This window comes from Astatotilapia calliptera, chromosome 1, assembly GCF_964374335.1.
Source record: "Astatotilapia calliptera chromosome 1, fAstCal68.1, whole genome shotgun sequence".
NCBI lineage: Eukaryota > Metazoa > Chordata > Actinopteri > Cichliformes > Cichlidae > Astatotilapia > Astatotilapia calliptera.
The window spans coordinates 40,572,143-40,585,246 of NC_137422.1; the positions used below are offsets into that span (position 1 = coordinate 40,572,143).

The 13,104-nt window shown below is 47.3% G+C and overlaps 2 protein-coding genes and 1 long non-coding RNA gene across 6 annotated transcripts; 2 read left to right on the forward strand and 1 right to left on the reverse strand.

Annotated features, from left to right (window-relative positions):
• Positions 1 to 154: 154 nt before the first annotated feature.
• LOC145428611 (uncharacterized) lies at positions 155 to 723 on the reverse strand. Its single transcript, XR_013908910.1, has 2 exons — positions 586 to 723; positions 155 to 360 (listed from the first exon to the last, which is right to left on the reverse strand). It is a non-coding gene; the product is annotated as an uncharacterized LOC145428611 (long non-coding RNA).
• pop4 (POP4 homolog, ribonuclease P/MRP subunit) lies at positions 615 to 3,887 on the forward strand. 4 transcript variants are annotated; one of them, XM_026177257.2, is made up of 7 exons: positions 615 to 755; positions 1,604 to 1,659; positions 1,894 to 2,117; positions 2,194 to 2,271; positions 2,351 to 2,412; positions 3,015 to 3,116; positions 3,337 to 3,887. In XM_026177257.2, exons 1-7 carry the CDS (start codon positions 749 to 751, stop codon positions 3,471 to 3,473), a joined length of 666 nt encoding a protein of 221 aa, XP_026033042.1. In that variant the 5' UTR covers positions 615 to 748; the 3' UTR covers positions 3,474 to 3,887. The 4 variants fall into 4 exon arrangements, with proteins under 4 accessions (XP_026033042.1, XP_026033049.1, XP_026033023.1 ...); XM_026177238.2 differs by lacking the exon at positions 615 to 755 and adding an exon at positions 902 to 1,208; XM_026177247.2 differs by lacking the exon at positions 615 to 755 and adding an exon at positions 902 to 1,199.
• Positions 3,888 to 10,087: 6,200 nt separating this feature from the next.
• Positions 10,088 to 11,557, forward strand: plekhf1 (pleckstrin homology domain containing, family F (with FYVE domain) member 1). Its single transcript, XM_026174430.2, has 2 exons — positions 10,088 to 10,445; positions 10,677 to 11,557. Exons 1-2 carry the CDS (start codon positions 10,205 to 10,207, stop codon positions 11,246 to 11,248), a joined length of 813 nt encoding a protein of 270 aa, XP_026030215.1. The 5' UTR covers positions 10,088 to 10,204; the 3' UTR covers positions 11,249 to 11,557.
• Positions 11,558 to 13,104: the final 1,547 nt, after the last annotated feature.

Sequence of the window (13,104 nt, forward strand, 5' to 3'; positions counted from 1 at the left end):
TGGTGGAAGCGTCTGAACATAGTCAGCATCTACCTGCAGCTTTCCCAACTCTGATGTGTTTCTGTAAACGTCCCCTCCACCCTCTCTGTGAGCTCCACCTGCTCTCACAGAGCTGCATGTAGTAAAACGGGACAAAGAGCTTCTGCTGCAGTTCTGTTGTTATTAAATCTCTTTAATGTTTGCGTATGAACAACGAGGGCTTCAGTCCGCACAGAGACTGAACAACAAATGTGTGGAAGCGATCCGGCCTCGGGTCTCACAGCTGGAGGCAAACCAGAAGTGTTTGCCTCCTGCTGAAGCTCTCAAACATCTGCTCCACACTCAGCAGCTGCCAGCTCCACAAAGATCTGCTGCAGGTTTCTGTGGAAGTGTCACAGCAGAAAAACGGAGCAAGATCAGTGAACGAGAAGGACGAACGGAGCTTTAAGAAACAGGAAAAGCCGCTGATGCAGAGGTAAAACGGAGACCGTGACGTCATATTTTCACAATAACGAGCGAGATGACAAAAAAACAGGAAATATTTAAGTTTAATAGACAAAATAAATAAAACTGCGATAACCGGAAAAAATGTCCGAGAACTTTTACCGTTGAGCAGCAGGGGGCGCTGTGCGCGCGCCAGCGGCCGCTTCATCCTCTAAATACGTGACGAAGAAGAGCGACGCGGAAGTGAGCCGGGCAGTGCTGAAAACACGCGTGTCGTGGAGTTTCTTCGTCGATCCTCAGAGAAGATCTGCTCAGGTCTGCGACCATGGAGGGTGAGTGAGCTGAGCGCGTGAGCACACACCTGGACACGGACTCGGTGGGAGGAGGGGCTCTCCTCCGGTCCGAGCTTCGCTTCTGTCCGGTCGGTTGCGTCTCTGGGGGGGGGGGAGGGGCGTGTTACCTGAGGAGAGGCTCGCGTGTAATTAATGTGACGTCATCACTTTTGAGTAGCACGTGGAGACCTGTAACAACGTGTTTACATCCACCATTTCCTCCTTAATGCAGCTGTGCTGACCACAGAAGCCCCGCCCCCGAGGAAAAAGCTCTCCTCACATTTACGGGATCAAAACCAAACTCATGTTTTTCTCTAATGAAGCTAAAACTGCTCCAGCTGCGACCAGCGGAGGAGGTGGAGGTCAGGAGGGTCTCCACCTGTGTGTGGAGCGGAGGAGGGTCTGCGTGTTCCTCCCTGCTATCATCCACTCGTCAGCCTCCAGGTGTGACAGGTGTGATTACATCACAGGCTAAACGGACTGTCACAGCGAAATTGGACTAAACCTGTTTTATGTAACTGCAGGGAGGTGAGCTCCACCTTTACAGGAACGTTTCCTGAACGTCTCCACCTGTGGATTCAGTCAGGTCACAGGTCACCTTTTATAAAAATAAAATCCCACGGCATCGTGAGAAAGTGGGCGGGTTAGACGCTCGAGTTACCTGATTCATGAAGGAATCAAAGGTTCTGCCAAACTGGCGCAGAAGCTTCATCTTTTTATTTTAGTCAAACATTTTTATATGCGTCCATTACTCTTCCCCCCCCCCCCCTTGAGGCGTGTCCTCTGTCGTTCCCGCCCCTCTGTGTGCTTCAGCGCCTCAGTGACGCGTGTCTGTGTCCTCTCCACAGAAGGTCTGGTTCGAGCCCCTATTCCTCGTGAGCTGGTGGACGTTCTTGGTGTTGAGGTAAGCGGACGCTCGGGTGTTTCATCCACACGCTGTCTGAAGAAAGCGAGGAGGTTTTGCAGCTCCGCCCTCAGGATTTAATGGGACAGCCAGTAGCCGTCCTTTAGATAAAAGCCAGCAAACTGTCCTTCATGTTCTGTGCTGAGCGATGACTTCACTCGTGCTGGCTCTGCCAAACACGCCGTTTGCCTCGTGACTCTTTAATAATCACCTGACGTCAAATATCTTTGTCAGCCTCAGAGCAGCTTCAAAGCGAAGGCCTTCACCGAGGCGTTCCTGAAGAACAGCATTCAGCAGCCCAGACGCCACGACCTGCAGAACATGCTGAGGCATAAAGCCGTGATCCTCGGCTACCGCCGGCCCAAGAAGGAGCGGAGGAAGAGCGCCAAGGCCCGAGGGCTGAACGCACGGCAGAAGAGGGAGCTGAAGGTCTTCCAGATCAAGCCTGAACACCAGAGGTTGGTGAGAAACCCTCCACCTGCTCCTCCACCTGCTCCTCCTCCTGCATCACTGTCTTTGTCCTCCTCGCTGCAGATACGAGCTTTTCCTTCCTCTGCATGAACTCTGGAGACGATACATCATCGACCTGTGCGGGGGATTGAAGCCAACGAGGTAAATCGGCGTCCTCGACAGCTGCTTGTCCAGATGTTTGTCCTGCTCTCGCTGAGTCCTCATCCTGATGTTTTCACAGCAATCCACAGGTCGTGCAGCAGAAGCTCCTGAAGGCGGATTTCCACGGAGCCATCCTCACAGGTACTCTTCTTCTTCGTCTTCTTTCATTTGTAGCAGAAAACTCAGGAATGTAAAGTCAGTGTTCCAGGCGTCCTGTGCCATCCCCAGTCATCGTTTTGGTCTGAAATGAAGTTTGTGGTTAAGTCGACTTTTGGCCTCGTTCACGTCAGTAAGTCTGCTCCTCTCCGAGCGCCATGAGTCCCAGAGGTGCTGACCTCTGGAGCCTCGAGAGGACATAAGAGTGCTGGCCTCCTCTGGAAGTGCTCTTTAAACTCACTGCTTTCCTGAGGACACGAGTCTTCTCAGGAACATTGTTGTTCTCAGATGTTCATAACCGCGTGAACAGCTGTGAGCGCGCTCGCTGTGGTACCTGAAGCTCCTGGTTTCCTTCTTTACTCTCCAAACAGGCCGAGTCAGTTTTGATGCTTAGCATGAAATCATCTGGAAGTTTAAATTGATATAGTATTTACTGCAGCAGCATGTTTGAACTGTTTGAGCTGCTCACTGCAAGCCTCTTTGCAGCCCCCCCAGCTCCTGGTTTTCCTGCTGCTGCAGAGACTGAAACCTACTAACACGCGTGCAGGCTCGTGCAACATGACAGTCTGTTCTTGTCCTCGCTGCAGTGGTGCGGTCCAAGTGTCCGTCTTATGTGGGGACGTCTGGGATTCTGCTGCAAGAGTTCAAACACGTCTTCAAGATCATCACCAGAGACGACAAACTGAAAGGTTAGGAGTGTGTGAGTCTCTCCGTGTGTTGGTTTGTGTGGATGTGAGTCAGTGACACACAGTGGCGGGCTGACTGTTACAGATGAATACGATGGTGTAATTGTTTGAATGTGGTCTGGAAGAGGATGTGTTACGGCTGAAGACAGGAAGTGAAGGTGAGTGTGCAGTAATGAATCTGCTTCATCAGATTTAAACGTGGTTTCCTGCTTCGGCCCCTCAGTGATCCCAAAGAGGAACAGCGTGTTTGCAGTGGAGATCAACGGCTTCGTCTCGCACATCTACGGCAGCAAGTTTGAGTATCGAGCCGGCGAACGCGCCGCCAAGAAGTTCAAAGTGAAAGGAACCATCGACCTGTGAGAGCTTACAGCTGCCGCTCCCACAGGCCGTCGCAGGAGCTGCAGCCAGCGACGGCCAGAGTAAATGCGCACACCTCGGCTCCGCTCCAGCTTCACAAAGCTCGAGGAAAAACTGAGGTTTGGACTGAGGTGTCTCACACAAAGCTGCAGGTGTGCAGTCAGAGAGACGCCGCCTCCCCCATCTGCTGTTATAGGAACTGTTATGTAAACCCTGCAGCTGATTTGGCGTCACCATACCTGTGAGAAGCTGAGTGCAGACGCTCGCCGCCTGTGCAGAGCGCCGGGATTAAAGAAATGGAACGCTTCCTGTAAACTGATCCCGGCGTTCCTGCTGCGAGCCGATCTGAGTTTTATCTGACGTTGACACAAAGTTTTCTTTGTTTCATTTAAACAGAATAAAATCATTGGCCTGTTATTGGTGTCGACCCTCATTAACCTCAGCAGCCGTTGTCCCGTGGACACACAGCTGCACACATCAGCCGTGTCTGCTCTGCTGATTTTACCAGGGGAGGAGATCCCGTGTGGGTCGTGGGAAAGATTGGAAGCATTTTGAGTGTGATGTCGTGACGGCTGCACAGGTAACTCGCAGGAAAACCTGCTTGACAGCATTCAGGACAGTTTTTATTCAGCCGTCTGTTTTTCTGTGAAGCTGTGGAAAAGTTCATGAGGGGACGTGGACTCAGAGGACATGTACCGCCTCCTCACTTTTCATCCAGTTCATACGACCATCAGTGTGACCTGTGTCTCGTTTTCAGTCACAGTAACATGGCTGAGATGATCATTGCTCCTAAAAACCACGGGCTGGATTCTCTCTTAACCTTTAGACTAAAACACAAAATGTTGCCGCTGTTCTATCAAAATTTGAAACAAATGTCCTCTCATGTGGATCTCATTTTTCTCAGAAACAAAAATCAGGTTCAAAACCAAAAAAATCAGGTAATTCTTTGGGACTCGATGAATGTATGTGTGTATGAAATGCATGCAATGAAAGAGTTCGGGTCTTAGGAGGTTAAAGGTGCAGAAAGTTTCCTTCTGCTCGCTGCAGCCAATGAACGTCCCGGTGTCGGAGCCGAGCAGGAGCAGAGCCGTTCACGTTTTCAGGGATTAAATGAACGTAAACATCTGGAATCATTATTTGAAGATTCTGTTTTTAACAGCTGGTGTCTGATTCTTACATCTTGCTTTATATAATAGAGTTTATCAGAGTACATCAGGTGACGTCTCTATCAGACATCTGTACTCATCTGTACAGCCGAGTGTGACAACACAAAGACGACAGGCAGCATTTTCACGTTTGTGTCAGGCGGCTGAGGGAAAAACGACTAAATCGAGATGCTTTTAAAACATAAAGGCTAGAATAATCCAAACAACGTTAGTGGCTCTGTTTTTAGGTCGACTGACCCCTCACCTCCAACCGGTCGCAGCAGATGGCCCCGCCCCTCCCCGAGCCTGGTTCTGCCGGAGGTTTCTTCCTGTTAAAAGGGAGTTTTTCCTTCCCACTGTCGCCAGGTGCTTGCTGATAGGGGGTCAAATGATTGTTGGCTCCCTATCAGCTAACTGAAGCATGTACATGACAAAAGTTTGAAGACGCTGAAAGATGTTTGAAGGTATAAAAAGAACTTTGATGTTTGTGACTGAAGCAGCGTTTGGCCATCACGCGTCCTCGCCAGAGCTGCTCGTGCACGTTTGTGAGCTGCAGCAGTCTCTGCACAGTCAGGCTTGTTTCACTCAGCTCAGATCACTGACCCAGATCAAGACAGTCCCGACCTTCAGGTTTATGGCATCGGCACTTCTGTCCTGTTTACAGTAAAATACATTTACAGTGTTTCTCGCTGGGAGTGACTTTCATTTGAACGCTTGAGTCACAGAACGACTTAGCAAGAAAGCGTGATTAAGACACACATGAGATGAGATACCACTTCTCTTTAAACACCATCACGTCAGGGTTTGAATGACTCAGCTGTTGTGTTGTGTCCCTGATGTGGGGCGGTGTTTGTGTTGTTGAGCGTCGCTCTGCCGAGTCGATGTTATCAGGAACCTCTTATGTTTCTTTCTGCAAGGACGAGTTAAACATAATTTAATATTGCACAACAGCAAGAAAAGTTTCCTTCACACTCTTTGTTGTTGTTCTGTCATATAAAGTCAAAACTTTATCACAGCCATCACCTTTAAAAAATGCAAATACCTCCAACTCCTAATAAAAAATAATAATAATAATAAGATGAATCCACGAAATATTTTAAACGTGTTATATATAAAACCACTAGTTCATAAACGTAATATTACAAATGGAACCTCCAGTCATCCACACATTCACACACTGGTGATGGCAGCTACATTGTAGCCACAGCCACCCTGGGGCGCACTGACAGAGGCGAGGCTGCCGGACACTGGCGCCACCGGGCCCTCTGACCACCACCAGTAGGCAACGGGTGAAGTGTCTCGCCCAAGGACACAACGACCGAGGCTGTCCAAGCCGGGGCTCGAACCGGCAACCTTCCGATTACACGACGACCTCCCAACTCTTGAGCTATGATGGCCCCTACTGTTATCTTTAGCCGGCTAATCATCAGCTGTCACACGTCTAATCTGATCAGTATTGGAAATAAATGAACATGTCTATGATCATATATGGAGAGAATGCCAAGAGTGTGCAAAGCAAAGGGCAGCTATTCTTAAGAACTCTGAAATGTAAAACATGATATTTCACAGGTTTTTGTTTATGAAATTTCATTTTATGAACATAAAGAAAAACCATTGAATGTTACAGTGAGTTCAAACCTTTGCCTGGTAGTTTACATAAAACTCATTGCTATTTATTTTTAATGAATTAACTCTAAATTTATGAGGGTGCATCCACTTTGTGAAAGATGTAATTAAACACTACTTGATGTATATCTTTTAATATTAATGTGTCCCTGAGCGTTTGATCACTTGCAGAGTTGACATTTTTAAATACTACTACCGGTACTAATATTTTGATCGCCTACAGTTTCTTTCCTTTAAGTTGTGCTGTGACGTCGTGCGCTCGTGCTTCTGCAGAACCTCCTTCAGCCTGACGCTCACTTTGAGGAAAGGGCCGAGTCCCCTCATAGAGCTGCAGGGCGCTCTATCACTGACTCCCAGAGAACATGATAACATGCACACAAGGTTCACATGGGCTGGCGTCATGTGAACTGTAGGTGCAGCTGTTAGAGATGTAAGAGTCTTCAGTAGGTGATTTGTTTAACGCGCACAGGTCGGCCTCAGCGCACCACGATCCTTTGTGCTTTTGCTTTACGCTCAGTGTTTCATGGATCCTAAAACACACTGCACAGCTTTCCTGTTCTTAGACACCAAAACACAAACTGAGACTTTATTCACCACAAAAGTTGAGAAATTCCTGCGTTAAAGCAGCCGAAACTGGAAAGAAGCCAAGTGACAAAATAAAAGAAGAGCTTCATGAAGTGTGACAGAAAACAAAGCAGGACATGACTCGGCTTCAGATAAACAGCATGAAATAAAAACTAAGTGGAGAATGAGTGAAGGAGGCCTGCAGAGTCGCACGCTGTGCTGCTGCAGCTTCTGCTGACTAATACTAAAGATTATTAATTATCTCAAATCTCAGGGAAGCAGGAAGATTAAAGGTGGTGTTTTTTTAGCTTCTTCCTCTTCTTCATGCTGCCAAAAACCCATGAAGGTGTCTCTGGAAGTTTGGGAAGATTTCCCGCTGCTCTTTGTTTTGCTCTTACCGTAACTCTGCTGACCTGCATACGTCTCGCGTCCTAGAAGGAAGAATAATTAAATAGATGAAAAGATAAACAGTGAAGGGGATGTTTGACAGCATTTCACAGACGCTCGACCGGTCTGACTGTAACCTGCTGCTGTGCGAGGCGGGCGTGCCCGTCAGCTCACTGGATTTATAGCTTTTAGTTGCAGCAGGCCAGCTACAGGCGGGAAAATGCCAACAAATGTGATGCATGAATGTAAAACTATCCGGTCGTTCAGTGATGACACGACGAATCCTACTTCCGGGCCTAAAGTAGTCTGCGTTTAATATGGCTTTTGTGTTGTTAACATGTTTAATGTTTTGTATTTTCTTCTATTTAATCTCAAAAAGCTCCTAAAACAGTCAGTGATCCCTGTTGACCTCCCTCGGCTTTTATTACCGCTAATCATTTATTTAAGCTCAGTTTTTAAAACCTTAGGATGTAGCTACAGCCCAGCCCATGCAGCAGTATATGAATGACTAACCTCGTATTGTGGATGGATTATCTCAGTTGTTCTCCTGGCTGAAGTTTGGTCCTTTTACAGCATCCTGCCATGCGATTACATTTGTTCCTGACCACCGAGAACACTCACGTTAACTTTTATCGAGTGGAAAAAAAGTTAGCTTGTTTATATTATGCTAACATAGCTGTGTCGCTAGCGGTCACCTAGCACATCATTATATACCAGCTAACCAAACTTCAGTAACCCTACAAACGTCACTGCTGTTTAGTTTTCTGTCTTCATTTATGTTGAAAGTGATAACAGAGCTGTACGTTTTAATTTGTTTCCAAAACCCCGCAGTCAGGACATGCTATATTGTATTTAGATAGAAGCTAGCGAGCTAACTCCCTGCTAACTTCTAACTCCGTTAAATGTCATAAATTCCGTTTTCATGGATGCCTGGATGTTAAACTCAATTGTTACACCTGGTAGAGCAGAACGCTGATCATTTTATTAAAGATGAAAGACTTTAGACAGTTTTTCAACTCTCAGTAATGCCACAGTGATCGTTTGATATATGGACCTGCAGCGGAGTTTAGAAGAAGAAGAAGAAGAAAGTGTGTACTTTATTGTACTTTATTGAGCCCCGTAGGGAAATTCCTTTCTGCATTTAACCCATTCACTCAGTGAAGCAGTGGGCAGCCATTGGGCGCCCGGGGAGCAGTGTGTAGGGACGGTAGCTGTTAAGGGGAATCGAACCCCCGACCTTCCGATCATGGGGCAACCACTCTACCTACTGAGCTATCCCTGTTTAGGCCCAGACACGGCTAGTGACGTCAGACTTAACGACCAGATAGTGCAGAAAAAAAAAGTTCTTTAAAAATGTTCTCTAGCAAAATGCTAATTTGCTAATAGCATAATAGTACGGCACAGTGGAACAGTGGGTAGCACTGTTACCTCACAACAAGAAGGTCCTGAGTTCGATTCCACCACGTAAACTGCTCACAGGTCTTTCATGGAGCACTCTCCATGTGATCTTTATATTAAGTATACTGAAGCAGTCTGTAAGTCAGTTTAAATAATGTTATTTTTTTAATTTCATGGAGAATCAATATTTCCCCGTCTTACGTTGTATTTTTGGGGCGTATTATGGGGATTATAACTTTTTAGATATTTTTCATTATTATTTTACATCGTTCGTTATGTTTTATGATGGATGTTCCTTAATTCAAATGTTTTATTTCACCGATCTAAATGCGATAAAGAAAAAAAATTTCTACATTTATGTATTTGTAGTTAAATAATTTGCATTGAAATAAAAAAAACACTATAATTCAGTTTCACTGCAGAGGCTGTGTTATAAAGTTTTACAACTTTATTGCACAAATGTTGCAGAAATGCATATTTTCACTGCTTATAGATCAAATTCAGTGCTATTAAAACATTCACACTCAGGCTGTGCTGAGGCTCGCCTGCTCCACACTCTTCAGACGGTCGAGTTTCCCACTGAACTAAGAGACGTTTCATTTTCCTGAAAACGGCTGATAAATGTCAGCTGTGCCATGAAGCTGGGAACTGTGGACAACAGCTGCTCAGCTCAGTTATATTCAGTTTAATATTGTGCCAAATGACACCTCAAGGGCATTTATAAGGTCGAGTTCTACACTCGTACAGAGAGGACCGGGCAGCCGTCTGAGGAAGGCAGGGAGGTTAGACTGGATAGACTGGAACCATTAAAGTAGGTTATTGGCACAAACTGGTGCCCAGGCTCAGAAAAGTCCCCAGAGTGGATGTTACGCACCTTTCAGCCCACAGACACCGCCTGGAGCTGTTTTGGTAAACGCCACTGTTCCGCATCGTTATCGCTTTGTTTAACCGTTCTTACAAGTTCAGGCTTTGATTGCTGCGCGAGAGCTGTTTGGATCATGTGGGTGAAAAAGCAAACACAGAAATCTCCGGGAATAACCTGACGGAGCGATAGCACGCAGGTTTCACCCACCTCACATTTCCCCCAAATATTTAACGAGCATATTAGAAACTGTGTGTGTGTGTGTGTGTGAATGAGGGTTGTAGTAAAATTGAAAGAGTCGTTGCTGAGGAGAAACGGCCCACAGAAGCTTCAGTCTGTTCACAGTGTTAGAGCGCTCTCCATGTGCTCTGTGGGTCTGAGCTGTGAACTGTGCCAACAGCAGCACGGCCTCACTTTGTACAGACAAACCTCAGAGCTGCAACCTTTAAACTGTGTTTACACGTTACTGCAGTGATCGCAGCACTTTTACAAACACATCTGCAATCAGCCACACTCACTTCCTCTTGTACAAATTCTTGTCTTTCTCCAAATTCAAGTGAAGCTCTGCCCCCTTTGCTTCTTACAAAAGTCTTGTTTTGGAAAGCCCCATGACGTCACCAGAGCATTCAAAAGCAGCCTCTGGGCTCCTGACCTCATCAGAAAAACGAGAAGCCCTTCGAGCTCACACCTACAGAGGCGTGGAGCTGCCGGTACGAGCGCTCTGACTGCTGGATTTAACGGCGACTGCTGACATGGATCAACTGTCTGATCAAGAGAACTGGGACCGGGTCCAGGCTGTGGCCAACTCCTTTGGGCCAGCGGGGAAGTTGTTGCTTCAGTCAGGTCGGGTTCTGGTCGGAGAGGGCAAGCTGGTAAAGCAGAGCCGCAAAAAGCGGCAGGCCAAAGCCTTCTTCCTCTTCAACGACGTGCTGGTGTACGGCAGCATCGTGCTGAACGGCCGCTGGCACAAAAAGCTCAAGGTTACCCCTCTAGGTGAGCAACCGATCCTCCTCTGCACATCGCTGAATCCAGCTGTGTGAAAAGCAGACAGCGTGGCGGGCAGAGACAGGTAGATGCTGCAGGTGGAGCAGGAGGTGCTGCACCGCCTGCAGTCTGTCTCTGACCGCTGCAGCAGGCTGCAGTAAACACTTTTCTTTTCGTTCAAAGCGTGCACACCTTTGTTTCCCGCACTAACGTGCCCTTCTTCTTCTTCTTCTTCTTCAGAGGACATCCTGCTGGAGGACCTGGAGGACGGCGTCAGGATGAAGAACCAGTGGCTGATCCGCACGCCCAGGAAGTCTTTCTACGTTTCTGCCGCCTCCTACGAGGAGAAGCGAGCCTGGATCGAGCACATCGAGGAGTGCAAGGGCAGAGTGACGCAGGGCGGTGACCGGAGGCTGGACTTTGCCAACACCTGGATCCCAGACCAGGCCTCCGCCGTCTGCATGCGCTGCTCCAGCAAGTTCACCGGGACCCGCCGCCGACACCACTGCAGAAAATGCGGCTTCCTGGTGTGCGGCCCGTGCTCCAGGAAGCGAGCGGTCATCGCACACATCGACTCCACTAAGCAGCTGAGAGTCTGTAAACCGTGTTACTTGAGTCTGGGGGTGGAGCTCCCCGAGCTGACCCGTCAGAGGTGGGACAGCGGCGGGAAGTCGGACGAAGACGAGCTGGAATGCTACAGTGAGGAAGAGGAGGCGGAGCACAGCCTGGAGGAGGAGGACCCCAGCAGGTGGATGGACTCCTGGTCCCCTTACACCTACATCAATCCAGAGCACATCAGGCCCCAAACATAGAGCCACGCTCGGCGCTGGACTCTGGGCCTTTGTGTCACACGTGGACTCAGTGCTGCGCAGCTGCGCGTGACACGCTCTGCACGCACTCTATTTATGACACCATGTTATTTATGTTTCATGAAACACCTGCTGCTCTTCTCTTTGTGCACAAACACTACTGTGAAGCTGTTCTCGTCTCTCAGACGTCGCTCTGACCTGCTGCGTTTCCCTCAGCCGTCCAGTGTGTGTGTGTGTGTGTGCGTGTGTGTGTGTGTGTGTGTGCGTGTGTGTGTGTGTGTGTGCGTGTGTGTGTGTGTGTGTGCGTGTGTGTGTGTGAGAACATGTGAACCACTGAAATAACAACGAACAATAAAGAATTCAATAAGAGAATCTTTGTCTGTGCTTTTCTCTCAGGATGGTTAAACGACTCTGAAATACTTGAAGACGTTTGAACTTTACACTTATTCTCGTCCCAATCAGCACATTTACACAAGACTTCCTGTTAGTCAAACTCTCACTGTGCCACAGATTGATCCTACACAAACATCTGCAGACAGATGGCCCAGTGAAGATGGGATTGATTATCCATCCATCCATTCGCTTCCGCTTATCCTTTTCAGGGTCGCGGGGGGCGCTGGAGCCTATCCCAGCTGTCATAGGGCGAGAGGCGGGGTACACCCTGGACAGGTCGCCAGTCTGTCGCAGGGCCAACACACAGGGACAGACAACCATTCACTCGCACATTCACACCTAGTGACAATTTGGATTATCCAATTAACCTATCCCCACAAGCTGCATGTCTTTGGATGGTGGGAGGAAGCCGGAGTACCCGGAGGGAACCCACGCAATGGGATTATTCATTAGAATATTATTTTGTATCTCCAGGTTGATCATTTGACCCTAAACCATGAAAACATCCTTTGGCTTCAATTCAGTTTTATTCATTCAGCGCCGAATCACAACAACAGTCGCCTCAGCGTGCTTCATGTGCTAAGGTAACACCCCGACAATCATACAGGGAAACTCCAACAAGCTTCCGGTTAAAAGATGAGCTTCCCAACATTAGGTATTAGTTATGTGTCCCCCGAGTCAGGGTTTAATGGGGCTTTATAATTACAGTGTACTTATATTTACCTACAAGTATTTACAGTACTTTAAAGATCTGAATCATTTCATGGTAACTTTGTGGAAAAACAACAATATTTCCGCGTCTTACATCATAAGCACGCTGTACTTTTTCACGACAATGGCCGTATTATAAGTTCAACCATGTCGAGCTTCCAGGTAGTTTAGCTGAACGGAGACGCTCTTCCTGAAAGTTTGAACAATGATTATGAAAGAAACAAATGAGACGGTATTTATAGTTTCCTTGTAAGCTGATAAGGGAGAACAGTCCTTATCACATTATGTTGTTCTTTCACATCAACATCAAAAATTAAAGATGCAATAATGAATCAATAAATAAAGATATAAAAATGCAGGATTAATATGGCCCACACCCTGACAGGCACATAGTTACAAAGTAACTTAAGGAGAAATTGTTTCTCTGCAACATCACTTAGAATTACTCAAGCAGTATCTAAAGTTACTTACAACATAATTGTAACTGCAACCGAGCTCCTAATGCTCGTCATGAAAAACCGGTTGAACAACAGTTTTACACAGTGCTGCCCATGCACGCCGCTGGCGTTTGCTTTGTAGAAAACATGTTTGCAGGCACGACCATAATCGAAGGTTTTGTTTATTTCAGTAGATCTCAAAGTCGATGAGATTTCAGGGAAATACCAGGATGTTAAGAGGAACTGCTGGCTCGGTGAAACCACCAAACCAATCGACTGTGAATAACGACAACAACCTTTCACCTACAATACAAACAG